The 22120-nt window shown below is 48.2% G+C and overlaps 2 protein-coding genes across 2 annotated transcripts in view; one reads left to right on the top strand and one right to left on the bottom strand.

Moving 5' to 3' along the window:
* The window catches only part of CEP250 (centrosomal protein 250), a 28309-nt gene extending 10674 nt beyond the window's left edge, over positions 1-17635 (bottom strand). The window contains exons 1-20 of the mRNA XM_075720978.1: positions 17519-17635; positions 16593-16649; positions 15799-15881; positions 15058-15223; positions 14230-14336; positions 12902-13129; positions 12215-12311; positions 11630-11728; positions 10465-10626; positions 9973-10151; positions 9345-9527; positions 8261-8405; positions 7832-7978; positions 7416-7646; positions 4979-5172; positions 2569-2696; positions 2194-2363; positions 1244-1423; positions 906-1040; positions 442-585 (exon numbers count right to left, since the gene is read on the bottom strand). Of these exons, the coding sequence (XP_075577093.1) occupies positions 442-585; positions 906-1040; positions 1244-1423; positions 2194-2363; positions 2569-2696; positions 4979-5172; positions 7416-7646; positions 7832-7978; positions 8261-8405; positions 9345-9527; positions 9973-10151; positions 10465-10626; positions 11630-11728; positions 12215-12311; positions 12902-13129; positions 14230-14336; positions 15058-15223; positions 15799-15881; positions 16593-16649; positions 17519-17635 (2952 nt within the window). The remainder of the gene's footprint in view (positions 1-441; positions 586-905; positions 1041-1243; positions 1424-2193; positions 2364-2568; positions 2697-4978; positions 5173-7415; positions 7647-7831; positions 7979-8260; positions 8406-9344; positions 9528-9972; positions 10152-10464; positions 10627-11629; positions 11729-12214; positions 12312-12901; positions 13130-14229; positions 14337-15057; positions 15224-15798; positions 15882-16592; positions 16650-17518) is intronic.
* Positions 17636-19184: 1549 nt separating this feature from the next.
* On the top strand, positions 19185-21057 carry LOC142594921 (uncharacterized). The gene is made up of 2 exons (XM_075721374.1): positions 19185-19261; positions 19341-21057. Exons 1-2 carry the CDS (start codon positions 19185-19187, stop codon positions 21055-21057), a joined length of 1794 nt encoding a protein of 597 aa, XP_075577489.1.
* The last annotated feature ends 1063 nt before the right edge of the window (positions 21058-22120 follow it).

Genomic DNA, 22120 nt, shown 5'->3' with positions numbered 1-22120 from the left:
TAACAAAGCAGTCAAAGACTACAGCTTTTCACTGTCAGCCATATCATGTACTGTGAGGAAAGGGAAAGAACAACTTTAAATTTCACCCTGTCATGAGAGTACCAGATTCACAATGGATACAGCCAACTTGTTTAAAAAAAATTTAAGTGGGTCACCATGTTCATCTGAAAAACCACCTTAAAACACAAGGCTAGCAGTAACAGGCCACCAGAAATCTATTCTGATGATTGCTGGCAAACAGGCAAAAGGATTAGCTCATCTGTCCAGGCCAGCAGCTGAGATTCAGCTGGCCAATAAGTCTCCTTCAGACCAGCTGAGATGGAGACCACAGTATGAGAGCAGTCAGAGGGATTACCCCATCTGCCTGCTCTGCGATGGAAAGGCAAGAAGTGGAGAGACCACCTGTTTGATGACTGGAGTAGCTATTGCTGCCTCAGTCACCTGTTTTTGTAGAGCATCCCTCTGCTGAAGAAGACTATTCATTTCCTCTTTGATGGTTTTGATTTCTTCCTTGTGCCTCTTCTCCACTGCCTTGATCTTACTCCGAGTTTCCTGCAGCTCTGCTTCCAGCTTTTCTGTGATGTTCTGGAAACACAAATAGAGAGCAAGTTACTGGGACCTGCCATCAGGTTCAGCTTTTTCCTCTTTCTGTCTCAGAATCACATTCATTCAGCCACTTCTTTCTGCTTTTCTACCCAGCTCTGCTTCCACTGTAACCCTTCCTTCCCGTTGCTAATCTCTGGAGCTTACCAGGCTCCATACCTGCAGTATTCCTTGCCTGCTCAGTCCCCGGACCTAAGTTTTATTTTCTTGTTACTGCCCTTCACTCTGTTACCTGGCTCTCCCAGCTTAAGCCCAATGGCCAACAGCCTGTTCTTTCAACCTACCCTACCAGTCAGACTTACCTGCCCATTCTCTTGCTGCTTTTTCACCCCCTGCCTGAGCTGGTCTAGCTGCTGGTAGGCTTCTCTTAGCTCTCCCCGAGTTTGGAGTAGCGTCTCTAATAAAGCGTCCTTCTCACTCTCCTTTTCTAGCAGGACCTGCACAGAAATAAAGAGAAGATGGGTTTACACTCCCCATACAAAATTTGTGTGGCAAGACTCAAAGACTTTCACACCTTTCACCTTACCAAATTCAATGCATAAAACACGTAGGGCAAGCTCCACACAGCCCAATATCCAGCCATCTCCCACAGCTCTAGCCTTGCAAAAAACCACACAAATCTTCCCTTCACAGTCTTTACCTCTTGCTTGGCGTTTTCAATTCTGGTTCGTTCCTCCTCTTGTTGAGCTTGCATGGTAGCAACCTTCTGCTTCATATCAAACAGCTGCTTCTTGTGCTCCCCTTCTGTCTCCGCCTTCTCCTTTTCCCATCGCTCCAGCATCTCCTGCAGCTCTGAATGGTGCCCTTCCCGCTCACTTGCCTGATGACGGGAGGAGAAGACTTCAAAATGAAGTCCCAGCCAAGCTCCTCAAAAAAATGTGAAGCTTCATCCTTCCCACAACCCCCCACCTCAACAGTGGACAGCAGTGGCTTTGTGCCCTCCATAAATCATGTCCTATCAAGGAACTTAAAAAGATGGTCAGCAGGTGGAAGAAAAGGAGACGTTACCTTCCCTTCTCTGATGGTTTCCTAGCACCTCTCTCCTCAGGATTTCTCTCTGTTCTCAGAGTCTCTATTTTCAAAGCTCACCTCCCTTTTCATCAATGAAAAGGTGCAGATGGACTACAGGGTGAGAAAGAGGCCAGTACCCCAATGCCCTAGTCCCAAGACAGGCCACGAACTGAAGTACCAGGATCAAGGAGCCTGTTCCATATGCTTCAAGCCCAAAGATAATACCTCTGTTAACTGTGAAAGCACAGAAAGAAAGGAACAAAGTTCCCATGACTGCAGTTGGCAGCAATGTTAGGAGTCTACTTCACCCTTTGCTGCCATGCTTTGGGTGGGGACCACTCAACCTTCTGTTCTACTCGTCTTACGCCCACACTGAATCTGTGGCTGCATTTACTGTCCCAGCATAGTCCTGTGGGTCTTCACGTGCCTTCAAGCACGAGCCATTGGCTCTGCTGCCTGGCCTAGCAACGTGTGGCCTATGACAGAGGACTGCTGCCATTTCACACGCTCAGGCTATTATTCTTCTAAAGCCAGCCCACAAAGCTTACTAGAAGAATTCAAAAGCATATTGTTTCCTACCAGGTCTTGCAGGAGCTTGTTTATTTCCACTTCATGGTCAGTTTCCCGACGTTTGAGGGTACTGTTATACTGCTGTTCTGTCCACAAGAGCTGTTGTGCCATGTTTTCCCGTTCCTGCTTCATGAGAGATCTTTCTGCTTCCAGCTCACATTGAAGGCACTTCACTTCCCCTGCAAACACGACAAACGGCAAGATTCAGAATCTACACAAACAGTGGTTCTGGCTTTACTGACCTTAAGCCATCTGAATTTCAGTGTAGGAGGGATCTGCCTCCAGCTCCTTCACTCCTCAGAAGCACTGCAGACAGAGAGCTATCTTTATACCATCTTCCCTAGGTAGGGGGATCACCAGAGACAAAGCACATGAAGCTTTCACCTTGTATCACATCCTTGGCCTGCGTGACTGTGTGAAGTTGGATTTCAAGCTGACTCTTGGCGATCTCCAGCTGAGATAAGCGCTGCTGAGTCTCAAACAGGCTGGATTCCAGGGTCTCCTTCACTGACCTGCAAGTTGTGAATACAGAAATGAGTTTCTTGCTCCTGACACCCACAGGGAGTTATTCCAGTTAAGAAGATCCCTACACCTGAGTATGGAAAATGGGTTGCATGGAAACTTGCATACAGAAAACGTATTTCTACTGTTTAAAATAGCAATGCAGGCCCCTCCATGGGAATGTCCAGGCCTTCCTTATGACCTAGCATAACACAGAAAGCCCAGCCAAATTTGATCTCAATAGCCAAATCTTAAATTGCTGTAGTTTGATCTATGACACGCCGGTAGCTGTGCCCACACAGTCTGTGCCAGCAAGCAAAAGCCCAGTCTCTGCTCACAGCCCTTATCTCATCAGCACTTCCAAGTTGCTCTGAAGGGGGACAGAATAAGAGTATTTCCCTGGCTGACCCATGACTTTTTAATGCTGTTCATAGTGTAGGTATAGGTAGGTAATTTTCCAGACTCCCTAGGTTTAAAAGGGACTAAAGAAATACATCAGATGATATAGTAAAATCTCATGCTTCTAGCAGCATTTGTAAGAAATCAGAACTAGATTTTATCTGAACAAGAACTATCTGACAGGAGAGACAGGTGTCCTTCAGTTTAAACTGTTGGAAGTTTAAGAGAAAAACTTGCTACTTTTCTTTAAGTGTTGCTACCTAAGTAGGCAGTAGCCCAAATGACTTGTCGCTCTCTAAAATGGAAGTTGTAGGACTGCAGATGCAAACTGTTACATCCATAGACTTCAACTGACTGCTGCGTATGACACACCAGATTCTGGCACCAGGAGCTGCAGTTACCTCCCTGATCTAACACAGTGTCCTGTGTGCCAGGTTCCTACAATACACAGCACTGCCTCACTAGCACAGGGACGCAACCAGGATCACATCCTTCAAGGTAAAGGAACACCTGAGTGGTACAACAACAAACCCCACAACAGTAGGATTTCAATACTTTGATGCACAATGGAGGATATATCTTCAAGATGGAGAACAAGCACATATTTCTGATTACGCCAATCTCTGGCAGTCCAAAGTAAATATCCTCCATTTTAAGGATAAATAGAAGTCACGTCTCTAAAACAGAGCAGAAAAGAGAGTCCAAAACTGTGACAACAAAAGGCTCTTGAGAACAACATCTGGCAACAATAGTTGCTGATTTTTCATTACCTGTTGCCAAAGGTTCTTCATAACTAATTTATCTCTTTTTAAAAAAATAATGTATCCCTTTAAAAAAAAAGGAGCTGAACATTTAATAATTTAATAACAGCCCAATAATTGACCAAACATAATTCAGCTGGATCAAATAAGAGAAGCTGGAGCTCAGAAGCAGCAGCAGCTCTCAAGAAACACACAGAGTCAAAATGGCATTCATCAGCCTTGCTAACAACATACTATGGAGTGGTAAAGCGTAAAAGTCATGAAGCATGACAAAGAATCTCTAAAACATCACTTTTACAGCTCTGCAAGTTCAGGAGTCTTCTAAAAAACACCTAAGAGGAGGACAATACTCAATACTTTTTTTTTTTCCTTTCTCTCTGGAAAAGCAGAACTTGTCACATTTGATCTTAGAAACCTAATACAACAGAAGGACAGAATCTTGTTCCTTCCCTGTTTAACTTCTCCATGACGCCCCTCTCTGAACGGCATGTGGTAAGTAGTACAGGACCCAGACATCAATGATGGGCAAGAATCCCCAGAGGCTATCGAGAATTCCAAAGAGCTTTCCCTGCTTCTGGTGTAACCAACTCTAGGTCCTGCACCATACTTAACAAGAGTTAGCTTAGAAACAGGTGGTCCTCAAGATTTTCAGCATGAGCCTCTAGCTTCACCCTAAATGGCAGTGTCTTACTCACAACATCCGTATGTAACAGCCTTGAATTCTGAAGATCCCACATCAAACTACTTGATAAGGGAAGTTCTGTGTTCAAATGCACAGAACAAGAAACCAAAACCAGAGAGAAACTTCAGGTTTCAGTAAACGTCTGCATGGTTTAGTTATTCTCAATTCAGAGCCAAGCTGGCTTGCTTTGGACTTCACACAGGAATGTGCAAAAGGGGATAAACATGAGCCCAAGGCTCAGGAGAGCTTTGCTAGCTTTAGGTGTCAGAAAAACAACATTCAAATCATGGTATACTTTTTTTTTTTGCTTGAGATTCTTCCATTTTCTGTCCATGGAAGGTGAAAACATCTGAAGAGCACACAGGATGCAATAAATCCTCATGTAATGATTACCACCTTCATAATTAGACATTAAATAATGTCCTGCCTAGGGTCTCCTCCCTGCCTTTACCTGGCCTCTGCCAGCTGCTCTGAAAGGCCTTGTCTGTCCCGCTCCACAGCTGCCAGTCGCACCTCTAGGGCGGCCTTCTCATGCACCAGCAATTTCTTTTCTTTGGACACCTTGGCCAGTGCATGCCCTTGGCGAGAGGACTCCTGGCGCAACTGCTCCAGACCACTGCTAGCGGACTCTTGCTGGCGGGAAACCTGAAAGCGGGACAAAAATACAGTTAAGAGTTCTTTCTCTGGAGTTCTGTGCAGAGCCAGCCAGTGCCACTTCTGAATCAGCTAGAGGAGAAAGAGCTCCTGTACTGTGGGCTGAAAGTTTAGGAGCATCTGCTGTATATCACACTAATACCCTGGGCTGCCAAAAGGCACTGGCACTGTTAACTTGAAAGGGATGTGTAAGGCCCTACTGGGTTGCCTGGGACCAGACAGCTCCTTTGTGACAAACATACATACCCCAGACTACATGTTTTCATGCAAAAACACTGCATTTTCTAGAACGGCCACCTTGCAAACTAAGACTCTTATCAGAATCTACTCCAGTGCTGGAAATTTTCAGAAAAGGTTGAGCAAAAGCAACTTTGCTTACTGAAGAAAGTGAAAATACACATGGCTTCTCCTTCTAGGAAAAAAAAGAAAAAAAAAGAGAGATCCAAGTGTCACCTACTTCAGTGCGTAAAGCAGTTGGATGCAATGAGGTGATGCTTGGCAGGGAAACTGCCCCTGTGGTGAGCAGTGTCGTTAGTGATTTATGAAACGTGGCTGATGTGGCCAAAGAGATGGTAGGCTCTGTTTGTATAGCAGTTCGTGTCAACACTACCGTTTACTTGTCTCACACAAAGAAGTTGTCTAATATACCTTGCTGCTATTCAAGCTTGAAGATTAACCATGATTTTTTAGCTTTTTTCTTCAGTATAACACTCTGCTGTGTATTTGCCAAACATACCACGTACTCCAAAACTAAGACTAACAGAGAACAGTCCATCAGAAACAAACAATTCTCCTCTCAAAGTTATCCTGTAATACCCAAGATTGTACATTATGAAACTGACATTTAAATTATGACAAACTCCCTAGTCTCCTCCAGTGACATGATTCTCCCAAGCTCTTTTTCCAGGGTACCGAAATTGGTTAGGCCAGAGTGAAGTGTCTTGTGTGATCACCTATTTCTCATCTTCTTCCTCAAAGCCTAAAGAGGGTCTAACAATTCACAGAATCACAGAATCATTTAGGCTGGAAAAGACCTTTAAGATCATCGAGTCCAGCCATAAACCTAACGCTGCCAAGTCCGCCACTAAACCACGTCCCTAAGCACCACATCTACGCATCTTTTAAATACCTCCAGGGCTGGGGACTCAACAGTTCCCTGGGCAGCCTGTTCCAGTGCTTGATAAATGTTTCAGTGAATAAGTATCTCTGAATATCCAATCTAAACCTCCCCTGGCACAACCTAAGCCGTTTCCTCTCATCCTATCAATTGGGAGAAGAGACCAACACTCCCTCCCTGCCCCCTCCTGTCAGGCAGTTGCAGAGAGCGATGAGGTCTCCCCTCAGCCTCCTCTTCTCCAGGCTGAACACCCCCAGCTCCCTCAGCCGCTCCCCACCAGCCCTGTGCTCCAGACCCTTCCCCAGCTCCGTCGCCCTTCTCTGGACACGCTCCAGCACCCCAATGTCCTTCTTGGAGTGAGGGGCCCAGAACTGGACACAGCATTCCAGATGTGGCCTCACCAGCGCCGAGCACAGGGGCACAATCACTGCCCTGCTCCTGCTGGCCCCACTATTCCTGACACAAGCCAGGATGCTGTTGGCCTTCTTGGCCACCTGGGCACACTGCTGGCTCATGTCCAGCCGGCTGTCGACCAGCACCCCCAGGTCCTTTTCCACTGGGCAGCTTTCCAGCCACGAAATTGCATGTATGTCTTAAAATACAATTTTAATAATTTCAAGATGTCATTCCCATTCTTAGCAATACAAGACAGCAAACACTGACTTGCAGCTTTGTCCTACCCTCTAGGCTCAAACAAATGGGGTTTTGAAAGTTAAAGACTTCACAACAAAAAGCATAGAAACATGCAGCCCTGGTTTTGCCTCAGAAAACAGATTCAGAGCTACAGAGTTTGTTTCTTTTGCCACATGTGAGAGTAGTAGCCCCCCTCGGATTCATGGACAACACAATCATCTCTTTACAGCTTATCAAAAGCCAAAAAAGAGGCCAACAGACAGGTGGATTAGAAGAATCTGTAGAAGCAGGGGACAACTCAGAGAATTGCAGAACAGCTCTGCAAGCCATCAACACATTTCCAAAAAGAAGTAAAAAAAAGCCTTCTGACCTCCAGCACTACCAAGTGTCTCCTTGACAAAACCACTGCAGAATCCAACAGATACAGCTTCACTGAGCCAAGCAGCCAAATGCCCACCCAGAAGCACCAGGTTTTTGGTCTCACCTGACCGAGTTTCTCTTGCATTTCTTCCTTCTCCTCTGCCAGTATCGTCAGCTGTACCCGCAGCCCCTCCTGTTGCTCCTCTGCTTTCTTCAGCAGCTGCTCCAGGTGGGCTTTCTCTGCACAGAGCTCTTCGTTTGTTCTTTTACACAAGTTCAGCTTCTCCTGGTCAGAGATCTTTGCTCTCTCCATCTCATCCACTTTTCTTGACAGAACTTCATTCTCTTGCTCCAGCTACAATCACAGAAGCACAGAGGAAATAAAATACAGTAAGACTTACTCTGTAGGAGGTTTGGCTCGGACACAGAAAGGAACAACATTTCCATAGTCAGTCAGTCGTACTGTCTGAAGGCAAGAGGTCTGAGAAGCAGCAGCAGCTGAGACAAAGACCTGGCAAGATCTTTGGCAACTCTGCTCACCTGCAGCACAAGTTTGTTCAGTTGCACTTTATCCAATGCAAGGGCTTCGTTGATACTGCTCATGTTCGCTGCTGCAACACGTAGATCAGCTATTTCAGCAGTCAGCTTATTCTGAGCCCCTGTCAACTCTGCTACTGACTGCTCTGCCTGAAGAGACAAAAGAACGACATGACAACTAAGGCAGGGAGATCCCTGACTTCAAGCAGCAACTCCACACCCCTGTGTATCTGTGACATACTCCCAGTGCAGTGCTCCCAACAGGCACGTGGGGACTAACTACCCTAAAGAGCCTGTGTGGTCTGATCACCATTTTCCAAGAAGGATAACAACATTTTCCCTGTTTTCTACTGCCAGAAACAGCATCTGTGGTGGTCCTGCTATCACAACTCCCTCTCCCACAAGGGCTACCTAGGAATAAGGCAACCATACCTTCTCCAGTGCCATGGTAAGCTCATGTTTCTCTTGCTTCAGCAGATCCCTCTGAAGGTGCGATTCCTCCAGTGTCTCTCTCACAACTACCAACTCACTCTGTAATAAGGAATGTTTTCCTTCAAGTGCAGCTAAGTCCTTCAGTCTATGAGAAGAGGAAAGACAAGTTTTTAATGTAAAAACATTCTCATTGGCAAAACCAAGAGTACATACTATGTCTCAGATATGGCAGTTTGAATGATTTCCAACAGCTTTCTATTTACACCTAAAGAATACTGGAATTTCCTGACTAGAGCTGCATCACTATTTGTCATTGATGTAGGTGAAACATTCATCACTGAGAAAGTAAAACAAGCTTCCAGAAATCACTGAATGTTCCCAAAAAATTCAGGTACTCTTAACAGCTTCCTGCCTGTTTATTTCTCTCTCTCTTTTTGATACATTGGATACAAGACTTTCCAAAGTTCTTCTTTGGGTAAGACAGACTTTTTAAATCCAAATTAATATTCCCAGAATTACTCTTGCCTTCGGCAGTGAAGCTATGACAGACCCTGCAATCTGTTTGGGGAGGAGATGTGCATGAATTTCCAATCCAATAACCACAGGATCACAGGATGATTCAGGCTGGCAGGGACCCCAGGAGGTCTCTAGCCCAATCTTCAGCTCAAAGCAGCTGGAGTCAGCTATGGGACCAGTCCAGGTTGCTCAAGGCTCTGTCCAGTTGGGTCTTCCCAATTTCCAGGGATGGAATCTGCACAACCTCTCTGAGCAACCTGTTCTGCTGCATGGTTGCCTTCACAGTTCAATTTTTTGTTCTCCTTAAATACAGTGCGAACCTCTCTTGTTTCAGCTTATGCCTGTCATCAACTGCTCTGGTCAGGTTTGGAATGATTTTTGGAAAGGGTCATGAAGCGAGTACAAGGAGGCAGCTATGCTGTATGTCAGTAGGTAGCCAGACCTGCCCACGTGCTCCCTTCACCCTTCTATACTACAAATGATGAGCATACAAAATTCATTCTTTTACGGTGGGCCTCCTAAAGTCCAGCAATGCCCACCCCTGCCCAGAGAAAGCTTTAACACTCACAGGAGCTCCTGGTCACGACGCGCTCTCTCCATCGTCTCTTGCTGCTCCACCTTCTCCCCTTGGGCTGAATCTTCCTTAAGCTGCAGTTCAGTGTTACTTCGACGCAGACGCGAGGCTTCTTGCTCTGTTACTTCAAGCTGTTGCTGTAGCTCTTCCCTGGTTTTCTCGAGGTTTGCACAGTCACTGCAGAGACAAGGCTCAGTCAGAAGAATGAAGAGGCGTGAAGAGTCATGGATCCCATTTTCATCATTCCAGGAGGGAGTTGTGGGGAGCATGGAAAGGAAGAACTTGCTCTTCCCCTCACAAGGTAACTGAAGAGGGAAAGGAAGGCAGGCTTTTGCCTTCATTCAGTGAGAAGCAGTGGCTAGGAAAGGGCACCCAAAGAACAGAATTCAGAGAAGCAGCATGTCAAGAGGGAGGCGTCTTGTATTCCAACATCAGCCTGAATCTCCAAGACAGCCTCAGGATTCACAGTAGAGGATGAAAAGCAGTGACAGGAGGATGCTGAAGTGCCAAAAGGAGGCATACACATGCTAGGGCAGGCGAGTTCTTTGCCCATAACACCTCTGAACTCCCAGAAGTGGAAGCAGATTGCCTCTAGAACACAGGAGAAGGAGGAAATACTCACCTTCTGAGTGCTTCTACCAGAGATTGGAGGTGCTGCTGGTCACTGCTGGATGTCTTGCATTCCTCCTCCAGTTGCTCAAGCCTTTGCTGCAGCTTCCTGCACTTCTCTTCCTGCTGTCTGTGCTGGTGCTGCAGGAAATTGATGGAGTCCTGCCTGGCAGAAAGCTCTTCTTTTAGGGCCTGCAAGGAATGGGCATGGAAGAGCACAAACAAGCAATAAGGAGCAGGGAAGATGGCTCTAGATAGCTGGGAGAAGCAGCAAGCAGAGAGACAGCTCACCTGAAGCAAAAGCTGTGATGAAGGGGTGGAGATCAAGGAAAGAAAAGCAGGAGAACACAGAGGTGGTGAGACCGACAAGACAATTTGGTACCAAGAGTGGGAAGGCTAGAAAGAAACTAGCTAAACTGGCTAAGGAAATGGAAAGGTTTCAAGCTAAGTGAGGCATTAGCAGCTGAGCCTGTGGCCAGTGGTAAGGACAAAGAGAAATTCTCACCTGTGTTGCTCCTCGCCTCCTTGCCAGTGCTTCCTGAACCAATACAAAGGCATGCTCTGCGTCAACGCAGCTCAGACAAGAGAGGATGTTGCTAGAGTCTGCATGCTGGGAACTGTCCGTGCAGATAATGCTGACCGTGCTGTCACTGTCATCTAACACCATCTGAAAGCCCACATCAAGCTGTTACTCTTTGCTCATTCTACTTGGTTTTTTTTATCTATTTCTCCTTTTTCCCCCACTTCACCCTAGAGTCATTAAAAACTCAATTCTCTCCTTTCTTCAGTCAACAAAGAAGTTTTGTCCCTGTGGCCACAAGTACTCCAGGGATTTCTGAATACAGCTACTATAAACAAAAAGAAACAAGTGTGAAGTGGCTGGAAACTTCCTGAACGCTCAGTTTCTTGAAGCTCTCAGGCATTATTTTGGTCTCCTTCAGCTTCTTAGAGCCACATACATGAGCACCAGATCAACACTGTAAACAGCAATTAAAGGAAACTTTAACGCTGGCCAGGGAAGAGGGAAGCTGATTAATTCTAGAAAACAGCAATGAAAAAGCTGATATTCGTAATTACTCCGAGCAGTAGCACGAGAGGATAAAAATGACTACATAAGGGAAAAGAACTAACTTTGTCAGAGGCTGTGCAAAAGATTTGATGATTAAGCCCCACTGCATAGAGTGAAGTTTAGGCCTCAGTTAAAGTTACCCCTAAACAGTTAGACCAGTGCAATTCTGGGGACATAATGGTCAGTGAATGTAGAGTGAAGGAGCAGAGTTGGCAAGTCCTTTGCCTGAGTCAGTGACCGTTTATAAAAATCTGAAGAACAACAGTCATTGCTCAAGGAGGGTGGGGGAAACCTCCAAGCAACACTGGAACACAAACATCAAGTAGCCAACTCAGAAAGCACAGTCCAAGAGAGACCCGAGTGGGATGGCGAAGGCAAAGGTATTGAAACTTCTAGCGACTCAGCTGAAGAGTCACAGGATGGTCAACTTGGAAGTTATAACAGGTTTTATGTCAGAAAAGTGGTATAAAAATTAAACAGCCAGTAGCAGTTAACACGGGCAGCATACAACACAGGCAGCTATTCCCTGGGCTAGTCTGCTGCCTTCCTCAAGTACTTTTAAATCAAATTTACAGGCATTTGGTCCCAACTCTGTACTCACCTCAGTTATATCTCTTATCAGCTTTTGGAGGGAAAGATTCTCTTCTTTGGCACTTTTAGTCGATGAAGCTTCATATTCTTTCTCTAGGCAACTTGCTTCCTGAGAACAGAATACGGAAAGGGTGAGCAGGGAAGAGCTGCTGCCCTCTGTAGCATTCCCATCCTCAGAAGCATTGTCATGCCGATAAACCTCAACCCTAGTGATTCCAGTATATTCCTGCCCATATCTATTCAATTTCTTCTTTGCTAAAACTAAGAGGAGAAAGACCAACAGCTCGTTTTTATAGACTGCTATGAAGCAGTCAATTCCAAGGAACTTTGCTCCCTAGAGACCAAAAGTCACAGGCAGAATAGCATTGGCGCAACCCCCCTGAGGAAGACAGCCAAATTGTCTGCAGCTCCCCTGCCGCTGCCTGCACCCGGACTGACTCCACATGTGCCAAACACAAGGAATATTTTGGCGACGTGCCTGATGTTCCCATACAGTTAGCATCTTTACCGCTCCTTCTCTTGAGAAAGCCACAGTTCTTTGTGCTAAGGCTGGAGAGCAAACCTGGGCTATCTCCCAGATAAAGGGAAAACATACTAGAATCTCCAGAGTGTCGTTAAGTGCTTTCACGGTCTTCTCCTTCTCCTCGTTCTGCTTCTGAGACTGTACAAGCAAGGCTGAGAGCTCCATCACCCTGAGAAGAGAAGGTCCACGTGCCATTCCAAAAGCATTGCACACCGTCACCTGTTAGAGAGCTAAGCAGCTCCCAGAAGCGTAGCAGAGAAAGTTCAACCCAGAAAATACACCAAAGGCAGCGTTCCCCTCTACAGGTTAATATGCTTCATTGTGCAGGATGGCACGTCTTGCCCCAAAGGCCTTCTGCACACAGTCTTGCAAGGAACCGTCAGCGCAGAGGTGCTACATCGCTTACGACGGCCCTGCGCAAATTCCTCCCAACTCCTTTAGCACAGCCCTGGGGAGCACAAGGGGCTGCACAAGAGACAGGGCTCTCCTTACGCTGGTCTCAACTTCTCACCAAGAATCACTTAACGGCAAAAACACCGTAATATGCAAGCTCTTTTCCAGTCTTGTCTTACTCAGAAGAGCTGCCGTCAGTCAGACGGTTTTGCTGTCCCTTCTGTTGACGGCAATAGGTTGACTAGGGACAGAAACAAGGCTGTGCAGCATGGGTGTGGTTTTTAGATGTGAACACAGCCCATTATGAATCAGAGAAGCAGCCACAGGAGATAATGCTGTTAATAGCAAAGTTTAAAACACCTTTACCTGTCTTGAAGCTCCTTCTTCTCCTGGTCCTCCTTGGCTTGTAAGCACATCACTTCCTGAGCCTTCTGGCTTATTTCCTGTTCCGCTGGCTGCTGTGCCTGATCCTTCAGGACAGCTCTACCCAGAGTGACGGACTCCCAGAGCTGGACACCAGAGTTTAGACGGGAGCAGTTTACCAGTATGGATCCAGAAAGCCTCATTTGCTCTGCCTTCAGCTCTGACAAATCTCTGAAGGAGAATAAAGAAAGAGCTAATGTTCACACTACCATCTTTATGAGCTGACTCACTTCTGAAGCACATAAGTGTGCAACAGTAAACGCTAGCAGGAAAGACAACACCTTTGTTGGGGACCAATCGTTCATCTGACAGTTTGGGATCAGGACACAGCTTGACAGTTGAGCAATAAGTCTACTGGCTAGTTGAGGAATGAGTCTGTTTTCTCCTCAGAGATAACAAGAAATGTATGACACAACCAGAAGGTTTCAAGGACCTGCAACTACTCTTATTAATTGTTGCTCCTGCTCTATCTTATTAACATACTTTAATTATCATTAATAGATGTAAGGAACTTTACCAAGGTCCCCAGCTTTTATACATAGGGGATCAGCCTTAAGCGACCTATTATTATCAGCACTTGGACTGCTAACAGACTCGTGACAATATCTACATAATAAATGTTTCAGGAAGGTGGTTTAAGAATAAGCCTAGAATGTTGTAACAAAAAAGCACAAATAATACAAAAATTAAATAGTAGGTCAGGCATACTCCACACATTAAGGAAATGTTATAATCAAATTAGATAAATTGCTGACAGTAACCCAGAGTTTGAAACTCTCAACAACGATGGTACAGGAATAAGCAGATACAAACTGATCAGAATACATGTAAGCTGGAAATACATATATTCATGAATGATCTTTCCATCAGGAGCAGTGGGAAAAGAAACTCAGTAAGATTTAAGGCAGATTTTCATCATTCTATAAAAAGAACTGCTCTACATGCTGCATGCATAGCTTTGCTGAGTCTCTTCCAATGTGTCCATATATGCCTGCGTCCGTGTTAATATGCCCAAACACCACCACAGTCAAGTCTTCTATTCAGGGTCTCTGCATTGCTTATAGCCCAAGCCCCTCAGTTTTATCTAAAAACCAGCATCAAACAAAATGGCTCTGAAAATAGCCTAAAGTATGCTTAAAGGCATTGCTTCAGACTACCAAAGGAGAAATCGTATCTTCAGCTGCAACTAACGTAATATTGAGGCTCAAAAAGCAGGTGTGGAGGGAAGCTACATTTTTTCTGCAAGAGATCTAGCCTTAACTTGTACTCACCGGTCAGTGGCAGTCTTCATTTCCAGGAAATGACGGCGGAAGGTTACCACCTGACGCCATAGGCTGAGCAGACGGTTATGTTCTCCCCTGAAGTAGTTGTCATAAAGCTAAACATGCAAAGACAAAAAGCAATGCCAATTCAGCCTTCACTGTCACAAGTCTTTCAGATGGGAGAGCGTACAACCACCATCACCAGGTCTCTTTTCATAACTACTGCAACAAGGGCACAAAGGACTGAAGAGGCACCACAGAAGCGTCCTCAGCAGACCTGCCACGTGACTTCAAAGAAGGGAACATCCACACTTCTCCTGTGGGAGTGGGTATCAACAGAGCAAACTGATCATGATTCATCATCTCGCCTTGCAAAGGTGTCTAAAGTCTTGGTGGAGGAAGATAAAACAAGCCCCTCCAAGACCAGTGTCAGGTTTGCTTACAACAGGCTACTGGTAAGGGAGGCCCATCTTGTTCCTCTGTTGGCTACTCTGAATGTCAAAACACACAGACCTCTCTGGTCTCCACTGGTCTAGACAGAGATTTAAGAACTACTAAAAAGATGAGCGGTCGGTCCTGTGTGACTGCCCTACAGTGCCCAGCAACAGCAAGCATTTGCCTTTAAGACCAAGCAGTAAGGTCACAGCAGGTGGGAATCTTCCATCACCACAATTTGCTGACACTCCTCCATCTCACACCCCTGTCTTCTGCTCGTCAACACCAGTACACCCTCAACAGAGCCACAACTTTCACACAGCAAGTCCTCTATGCCAGAAATAAAATGCGTTCTCTTTCCACTCCGGTATCACGTCTGACATTCCTGTAGCCTATCCTTACCTCACGTTCATTGCGCCATTCACTCTCCTTCAATTCCAGCTCCTCCCGGGCCCTCATCCAATCCGCCGTCAGTTTTCCAACATCTTCCTTGAGGGCTGAATTAACCTCACTCGCTTTATCGAGGTGCTCCCGCAGGAGAGCGTTCACTTCTGCCAGATTCTCACACCTTGGAAAGGAAGAAACAGCAATGAGGTCACTGAACAACTGCTATCCACAAGCAGCATCTCCGTGATTTTCCAGCTCCCTCAACACTGGCTTTGTTGTCAAACTGAGAGGCAGTAAAAGCGCTTTCTAGGGTTCACTAAGATCTCTCTGTAATGGCAAACTCATTTGCTTCTCCTTGCTTTAAGCCTTCAATTTCCATCTACAATTTCGGTTTCCTCTTCAACTTTGATGATGCCCACAGTTAACGACTTGGCTCCCCTTTGTGCTGTCTGATCACTGGACGCATCACCTTTCTCTAGCATTGTCCTGAGTCGCTCACCTACTGAACCACAGAATAGTTTAGGCTGGAAAGGGACCTTTGGAGGTCACCCAGAATAACCCCCCACTCCGCTCAAAACAGAGCCATTCAGCACACAACACTATTACTGCACCAGAAAACAGATTATGGACGCTTCTCCCTTCAAAGCGGCTTGGCCAATTGCTTCCCTTGAGAAGACTAGGTAGCACTGACAGGTTTTCCCTCACTTCCATCAGTATCCAGGATACCAAATATGAGGGAACGCGTCTTCCTTGTACCTTTGCTGCTCCTCTTCCAACTGAAGCAGTGCCTTCTCCAGGCTGTGGTCTTCTGCAGCTTCCCACCTGCCTGGAAGGGATCCCTTGAGAAAGAAAGGAAATATTTAGTCAAGTTCTTGCGTTCCCTTCACTACTGTTAGCATCCATCATTTTCCCCTCCATTTGTTTGGTATCTCAGGAGCTTGTGGCTTCTTCCAGGCGTAACAGTGTCACGACTATGGAGAGGAAGGGAGGGGAAGGTGTTACTCAATGCGAGTAGCTCTCCTCAGCTGCACTGTTGCACGCTCACAGCTAGGTATCCTCAGCTCACGACTGTGAGTGCTCACTTTGACCTGAAGCCTGGGAACGCTCTCCTACCCTTCATTTCCTAGATTTACTTTATCCATGAAGCAGAAAGAAAAGCCGAGAGCCAGCCCTCTATGTTGAACGCAAGCATTCGTGCTTTCCAAAATGTTATGTTTCAACCGACTCTCTCTCAGAGACAGCCATATAATGTACCAGGCAGCACAGCCCTCTCCTGAGACCTAGGACAAAACGTTACTCCAGCAATAAAGCACTCTTGCACAAAACTAAAATCCATCTTGATAGCGTTTTCTGGACTGGCATTTCTGGGACTACTGCCTGCTCTAAGAAAGGCAACTGGACAAAACACTGACGGGCAAACTTACAGCGCTTCTTTAAATCCTCGGGTAGCAAACTCTTGGTTTCCGCTGTCATTGCTTTGGGGAGCTGCTTTTTGTCAGCGTTAACAAATGCTACGTACACTATCTTTAGGTAGCAACCTGCACGCTCACCTCTCCTGCTTCCAGTCGCTGCTCCAACTCTCGACACAAAGTCCGGTACTGCACTACCTACACGGATACATAGAACGAAGAGGAGTGAATGCAGCTTGGAACAGACTCGGCTCCTCCTGCGTTAGCTTTTCTCTAAGCCTTCACAGCCCAAGCGCAGCACACTTCACAGTGCTGATGCTACAGTCAACAAGAAGTCGTTGCGATATAGGGAAGCTTTGCTTTATCCAACAGAAAGTGAGATGGGGTTTCTTTTACACACAGCGCTGTCTGCTCATCCTAAGACAGCGATGGCAAGCAGAGTGAGGAAACAGACTTAGCCAGCCATGCGTGGCCTATGGCCACCATGTACCCCAAATCAGGATTTCCAATGGGCAGAAAGTCCAGTGGGTCCCTGAGGTTAGAGAAACGACTTTTCAAAATTGCTTTTTTAATACTTAGCCAGTAAATATCGTTCTGACCACAGTCCTGCCCGGCCACCGCAGAGCGCGGGTTTCTGCTCAGCCGCAGAAGACGAGCAGGGGCAGGACAAGCCCCGACCCTCGCCCTCCTCGCTGCCCCCGCCCCCGCCCGAACCGGGCCGACCTGCCCGCCCCTGCCCCCCGCCGCCTCGGCCCCTGCCGCTCCCGCGGCCCCGCCAAGGCCCCGGCGAGCCCCGCACCGCTACCGAAGGACGGCGGCGGCGGCGGCGGCAGCGGCGGGGCGAGGCGCCCAGCGCGCCTGGGCGGGCCGGGCCGGGCCGGGCGGAGCGGGGCGGCTCCCGGGGCCTCCCCCGAGCCCCGGGCTCGGCGCCGTCCCGCCCGCGGCAGCGCCGGGGAGGGCCCCGGGGAGGGCCCCGCCGGGGCCGCGCCTCCGCCCCCAGAGCACCCCGGCCCCGCCGCCTCCCCGGCCCCGGGCGGCTCCCCCCGGGCGGCGGCCCCGCTCCTCACCTTGGCCTGCAGCTTCCGCACCAGCAGCGCCTGGCGGTGCTGCGCCTCCTGCGCGCTCTGCAGCCGCCGCTGCAGCGCGGCCTGGCCCCGCGCCGCCTCCCCGGCCCCCGCCGCCATCCCCGAGGGCTCGGCAGCCGGGCCGGGCCCCCCCCGCGGCGGGGGCTGCTCCGCGCTCAGGCGGCCCCGGGCCGGGGCCTGGCGCCGGCCGCGCCGGCTCCTCCTGCCCTCCGGGCGCGACGGCGGGAGAGGCGGGGCCGCCGGGGCCGCTCTGGGGCAGCGCTGCCCTTCTCGCTCCGCGCCGGGGGGGAGAGGCCGCCCCGCCGCGCCCCGCTCCAGCGCGTCCCGCTCAGGGACTGTTAACGGCCCCGCAGAACGCTGCGGGCCGCGCGCCCCGGGCGGCGCGGGGAGAAGGGGCGGGGGGAGCGGTCCCGGCACCGGAGACTCGGCGGGGGGGAACGGGGGCACCGGGGCCTGAAGGCTGGGACCCAGCGCAGCAGGAAGGCTCCGTCGCACGGGGAAGGCAGCCGAACAGCTAGGAGGAAAAAAAATTTAAAAAAAAAAAAAAAAAAAGCTCAAACTTCAGCCTTTGAGTGCCCCCGGAGCAGGACTGCCAGTGCAAAACCCAAACATACACAGACGGAATTACTGAATGTTTTTCCCCGTTTCGCAGCATCAACAGGACAGACTGCAAGCAGTTAGAGGAAAAAAAAACACGGTACAGGAGAGAAAACTTCCCAATTTACAGGACAACATACTCTGTGAATAAAACTTTATTTCATGAGCTCATGAAGAAATACAACAAACAAACACGACAAACAGGGCTCAGTCCCTTTGCCCAGAGCAGTCTAGTACATGAATTCACTTACTCACCGCTACAGCAATGAGGTTTCGTAACTTAGAGCCCGTAACGCTGAATTCGTGCACTTAGGAGCAAACAAGAAAGAATTCATTCCCGAGCTGACGGTGAGACTGCTCATCCGTCCCCGTCACGGTGCGGGCGTCCCCTGTATGACTCGAAGCACAAAAGCCTCGGCAGTCCAGCTGCTGTTGGATCTGCTTCAGAGTTTTTTTGGGTAAGCTGGCGTTTTATGCCTTCCAGCTTGGAAGTCTGGCCTATACCATTTCCAGAACTCAGCAGATTCTGACGAAACTGCCAGACAGAGATGATGGCTGCAGGAGCCAGCCGGCTGCGGGTGCTAACGGCTGCGCCATGGCCCTTCAGCTCTTTCTGGCCACCTGTCCTGCCTAGCTGGTGCTCTCGCTTTGACTTAATGGCGCTGCTCCCAGCACACAGCAGGCCTTAGCATGAGCTGGGTTAGCCAAACCCTGAGCAGGAGTTGAGCGAACCCCTTGGGACAGACCGAACACCCAGCAAGCCCCTTGCCTCAGCGAGCGGAGGTCCTGTTGCTCCTCTTGCCTCGCTGGGGGTGAGGGTAGGGGAAAGTTTTGAGCACTTTCACTGAAGTCTGGCCACACAGTTCATAATCAGGTAACGATGGTGCGTGCTTTCAACATGGTGAGACAAGCAATAAGCACAGATATACAAGCATACTAATAACAAAACTAATAAAATCGAGCACAAGGATGTTACACCGTATGCTCGTTGTACAAGAGGCAATATGCCACTTGCAGATGGTGCGCATCCCATAACAATGTCAGACCAGGGATGTCCAACCATTTGCTCAATTTTTCTGGTGACTCTGACAATCTGGCCAGTATTGTGTTTGACAGCAATAGTTTTTGGTATGTTATACCTCTTTCATAGCTGGTGATTAAGGATTCCAGTTCTTCAATTTGAGAGTATACTGAGTCTATGTAACAGGTACCTGAGGGACCAGGAGATCAGATCCCAGCAAGAAGAGATACGGGAGCTGGAGAAGCAACAAGAAATGCAGACGACTGCTGCCACCAAGATGAGTAAAGAGTTGGAAGACAGGGAGCAGGAGATCAGATCCCAGCAAAAACACATACAGGAGCTGGAGAAGCAACAAGAAATGCAGAGGACTGCTGCCACCAAGATGACCAAAGAGCTGGAAGACAGGGAGCAGGAGATCAGATCCCAGAAAGAACTGATAGAAGATCTGGAGAAGCAGCAAGAAATGCAGAGGACTGCCATGAGCAAGATGAGCAACGAGCTGGAGGAGAGAGACCAGGAGATCAAATTCCAGGAGGGGAAAATAATGATTCTAGAACAACACGGTACATCACAAGTGAGAAATCTGCTCACGGATCTTGACAAAATGAAAGGAAACTTGAAGGAGAAAAACGTAGAGCTTATGTCTCTGACTCAGCAGATCCAAGAACTGGAAAAGCAGAGAGAACAGGTGAAATCTCTGCACACCAGCCTTGAACACCTGAGGGCAGTTCTTAAGGACAGAGAGAGCGAGTGTGATTCTCAAAGGGATCAGTTAAGACTCTTGCAGCAGTACAAGGAACAGCAAGAGGGGCACCTGCAAGAGCTTCATGGAAAAGTAGAAAAGATGGCACTTTCTTTATCTAAAAAAGATCAAGAGCTTGAGTCACAGCAAAAGCAAATCCAGGAAGCCGAAGAAGTCATGGAAAAGCAGTTAAGGAATGTCCATGACCAACTGGAGGAGGCCTTACAAACCTTAAAAGAAAAGAACACACTCATAGACATCCAAAAGCAACAAACATGGAACTATGAGGAAAAAACAGAAGAACGGATGAACATCTTACATAGAGACTTAGAATACACTACGGCAATGCTGAAAGAAAAGGATTTAATGATTGAGTCTCAGAAGGAAGTGATTGAGAATTTCCAAAAACAAGAACAAGACTCTGAACAGCAGAAGGAAATTTTGCAGCATCTTCAAGCGGCACTAAAGGAACAAGAGCAAGAAATTTTATCCCTTAGAAAGCAATGTGAGGCATGCAAGGAAAAGGAGGAAAGGCATGAAGCTGAGCAAAAAAATCTTCAAGCAACAAAACTGACTCTGAAAGAGAGAGAAGAACAGATCGAGGTTCTGGAGGAGGCTAACTCTAAGCTTCAACAGGAAAAGGAGGAGGCAGCGATGCAGACTAAAGCCATACTGCAAAAACTAGAATACGCTGAATCTTCTCTAGCTGCTCGAGATCAAGAGGTAGTGTCTTTGCAAAAGCATGTCCAGGACCTTCAAGAGCAGAAGGAGTTAGAAGGCAAGCAGGCTAAGAGTCTACAGGAGGATCTAGAAAAAATGAGCCAAATAGTGAAGAAGAACCACTTGGAGTTCCTCCGGCAGACAGAGCAAATGAACATGTGCCAGCTTCGTGAAGAGAGCACAAAAGTAGCACTAACATCATGCCAGAAGCAAGTGGATCTGCTTGAGGAAGCGGTGAGGAAGAGAGATGAAGACAATGAGAGTCTTAGGCAAAAACTCCAGCACCAAGAAGAAGAACTGAAGACCTTGCAGAACCTCCAGCTTAGGCTAACTGAGAGGAGTGAAGAGGTTAGACATCACAGAGAGCAAGAGAAGCTCCTGGAAGAAGCCTTGCCTGAGACCAAGGCTCAAGGTGAGCAAAAAGAGTTAAAGAGGAAATAAGAGGTCTTCGGGAAGATCTGCAGCATGTTCAGCAGACTCTGACAAAGAAGGATGAAGAGATCAAGTACCAGAGAGACAGAGTGAGGTATTTGGAGAAGACTCTGGCAGGGAGAGAACAAGAGCATAGGAGACAGAGTGAACTCCTGAAACAATTAACATCAGCCTTGCAGTGGAAAGATGAAGGAGAGACCCTAAAGAAACAAATCCAGAGACTCCAAAAATGGGAGGAGGAGGAAGCAGAGAAGAGGAAAGTCCTCCAGGAGAGAGACTGTGCCTTGCAGAGGCAGAAGGAGCTAACTGAACAACTGGAAGATGAGAGGAAAGCAAAAGGGGGAGAACTGGAGCGTGTGCTCGCTATTTTGAAGCAGACCGAAAGTGGAGAAATTGAATGGAGAGAGAAGGCACAAACACTGACTCTTGCCCTTACCAAGAGTGAAAAGGCCAACGGGACTCTGAGGGAAGAAATAGCCGTCCTGCAGAGCATGGTTTCAGAGAGGGACAAGGACCGGTTTTATCTTCAGGTAGGCACTGTGATTGATCGTCAGTCAACTCAAATGTCTATAAAGGATTCTAAAGATGTTTAGAAGGTTCAGGAGGCCACGTGCAAGGCCCTGCACCCGGGTTGGGGCAACCCCCAATATCAGCACAGGCTGGGGGATGAAGGGATTGAGAGCAGCCCTGTGGAGAGGGACTTGGGGGTAGTGGGGGATGAAAAGCCGGACATGAGCCAGCAATGTGCTCTCGCAGCCCAGAAAGCCAACCCTATCCTGGGCTGCCTCACAGGCAGCGTGGCCAGCGGGGCGAGGGAGGGGACTCTGCCCCTCTGCTCTGCTCTGCTCTGCTCCGGTGAGGCCTCACCTGGAGCCCTGCGCCCAGCTCTGGGGCCCTCAGCACAAGAGGGACGTGGAGCTGTTGGAGCGGGCCCAGAGGAGGCCACAAAAATGATCCGAGAGCCGGAGCCCCTCTGCTGCGAGGCCAGGCTGAGGGAGTTGGCCTTGTTCAGCCTGGAGAGGAGAAGGCTGCGGGGAGACCTTAGTGCGGCCTTGCAGCGCTCACAGGGGCC

Source organism: Pelecanus crispus, chromosome 14 (genome assembly GCF_030463565.1).
Source record: "Pelecanus crispus isolate bPelCri1 chromosome 14, bPelCri1.pri, whole genome shotgun sequence".
In the NCBI taxonomy this organism is placed as follows: domain Eukaryota; kingdom Metazoa; phylum Chordata; class Aves; order Pelecaniformes; family Pelecanidae; genus Pelecanus; species Pelecanus crispus.
This window is presented reverse-complemented; position numbering and strand designations above follow the sequence as displayed.